At 39.5% G+C, this 1,363-nt stretch overlaps 1 protein-coding gene across 2 annotated transcripts; it reads right to left on the bottom strand.

Annotated features, from left to right (window-relative positions):
- Positions 1–12: 12 nt before the first annotated feature.
- On the bottom strand, positions 13–1,355 carry LOC110035070 (probable LRR receptor-like serine/threonine-protein kinase At1g07650). 2 transcript variants are annotated; one of them, XM_020739312.1, is made up of 3 exons: positions 879–1,355; positions 540–790; positions 13–459 (listed from the first exon to the last, which is right to left on the bottom strand). In XM_020739312.1, exons 2-3 carry the CDS (start codon positions 714–716, stop codon positions 244–246), a joined length of 393 nt encoding a protein of 130 aa, XP_020594971.1. In that variant the 5' UTR covers positions 717–790; positions 879–1,355; the 3' UTR covers positions 13–243. The 2 variants fall into 2 exon arrangements, with proteins under 2 accessions (XP_020594971.1, XP_020594970.1); XM_020739311.1 differs by having other exon boundaries at positions 540–1,355.
- Between the last annotated feature and the right edge of the window lie 8 nt (positions 1,356–1,363).

Below are 1,363 nucleotides of genomic sequence, written 5' to 3'. Positions count from 1 at the left end.
AACAAAAAAATGCAACTATACTGTTTCAAGAGGATGAAAATAATATTCCAAAAAAAAATCCCAATAAACTTTTTAAATGAATGCCAAATAAAGAATATCGTCGGCAGCATCATCATCATTTATTAGCCTTGTCCCAACTGTTTCCGTGAATATCAAATAAAGAAAGATGGTACCCAATATTAGTGTTGATTTATGAACCAATGAAGGTCCAATGAAATTAATTCAAATTAACACCACTAGCTCTTATTCAAATACTAACTTACTGGCATCTACAGATATAGCGGATACGAGAGGACCATAGGTTCCACTTGTAGGGATGTTTGTTGTTCCTTTGCCAGCCCAATGGAACCGAATCTCCAATTTATTCTGTGTAACAATTGCATCAAACTTCTTAACAACTGCTTTACCTGACCCATTAGCCTCAGCTTTGACATTGAAGTCTTTCAAAACAAGTTCTCCCTGTGAAAAAGCAGTATAAATGAAGAGCGAACAACTATATTTACACAAAGTATCAAAATGACTATGATTTTACGCTGTACCTGTATGTAAACATCAAATAGTCTCCTACCAGGGCTGCTATGCCCATTGTAATCAATGATTATTATCTCCGCGAAATGCAGCTTAACACTATAGTTGCCATTTATAAGGCAGAGTCCATAATAGCTAAGAGATAGCGGTGAAACTCGTGCATTTGCATACAATTCAGAGTCGGGCATTGAAAGCTTCTGTGTAGTTCTCGCTATAAAATTGTTATTATCACCAGAATCCAGGAAACCACCAGTGCTACTAACTGCCCAGTTTGTACCCATATAAAATGTTGAGACACCTTCAGATACATAGTTATCGGACTCAAATATCAGGTTATCACCAGTAGTCACCTGATGTCCCCCACAATTTATATTCAATGACCGCTGTTCTGAGAGAAAAGTAGAATTGTGAGATGAAACCTATCTGATACTGGAGCTAGTAGGAAAATAGTGGAAATACAAAAATAACCTTTTATTAATATATAGATCGAGTTACAACACGACATAAATAGAAAATAACAATACTAGAACATAAAAAGGCACAAGCAAACACCTCTCTCGTATATTCCAACGGTGGTGGAGGCAGGCTAGGTGGGTCGGGATGGCTAGTGGGAGTGGCGGCAGCAAACAAATGCTGATGGCACCAAGGAAAAGGTGCATGATCGCAGGGACAACAAGTATGAAGAGTCATAGGTGACTGGAGGAAGGCGGAGGGGTGGTTGGAAGGTGTTGGACAATAAGAGCGGCGGTAATAGGGTGAGGAACGGTCGGTTGAGAGTGTTGGGAAGGTGAAAGGATGGCTGGACAACAGTAAAACCCACAAGAAGAGAGTCGGC

The sequence above is a fragment of the Phalaenopsis equestris genome, unplaced genomic scaffold (genome assembly GCF_001263595.1).
Source record: "Phalaenopsis equestris unplaced genomic scaffold, ASM126359v1 Scaffold195801, whole genome shotgun sequence".
Taxonomy (NCBI): domain Eukaryota; kingdom Viridiplantae; phylum Streptophyta; class Magnoliopsida; order Asparagales; family Orchidaceae; genus Phalaenopsis; species Phalaenopsis equestris.
This window is presented reverse-complemented; position numbering and strand designations above follow the sequence as displayed.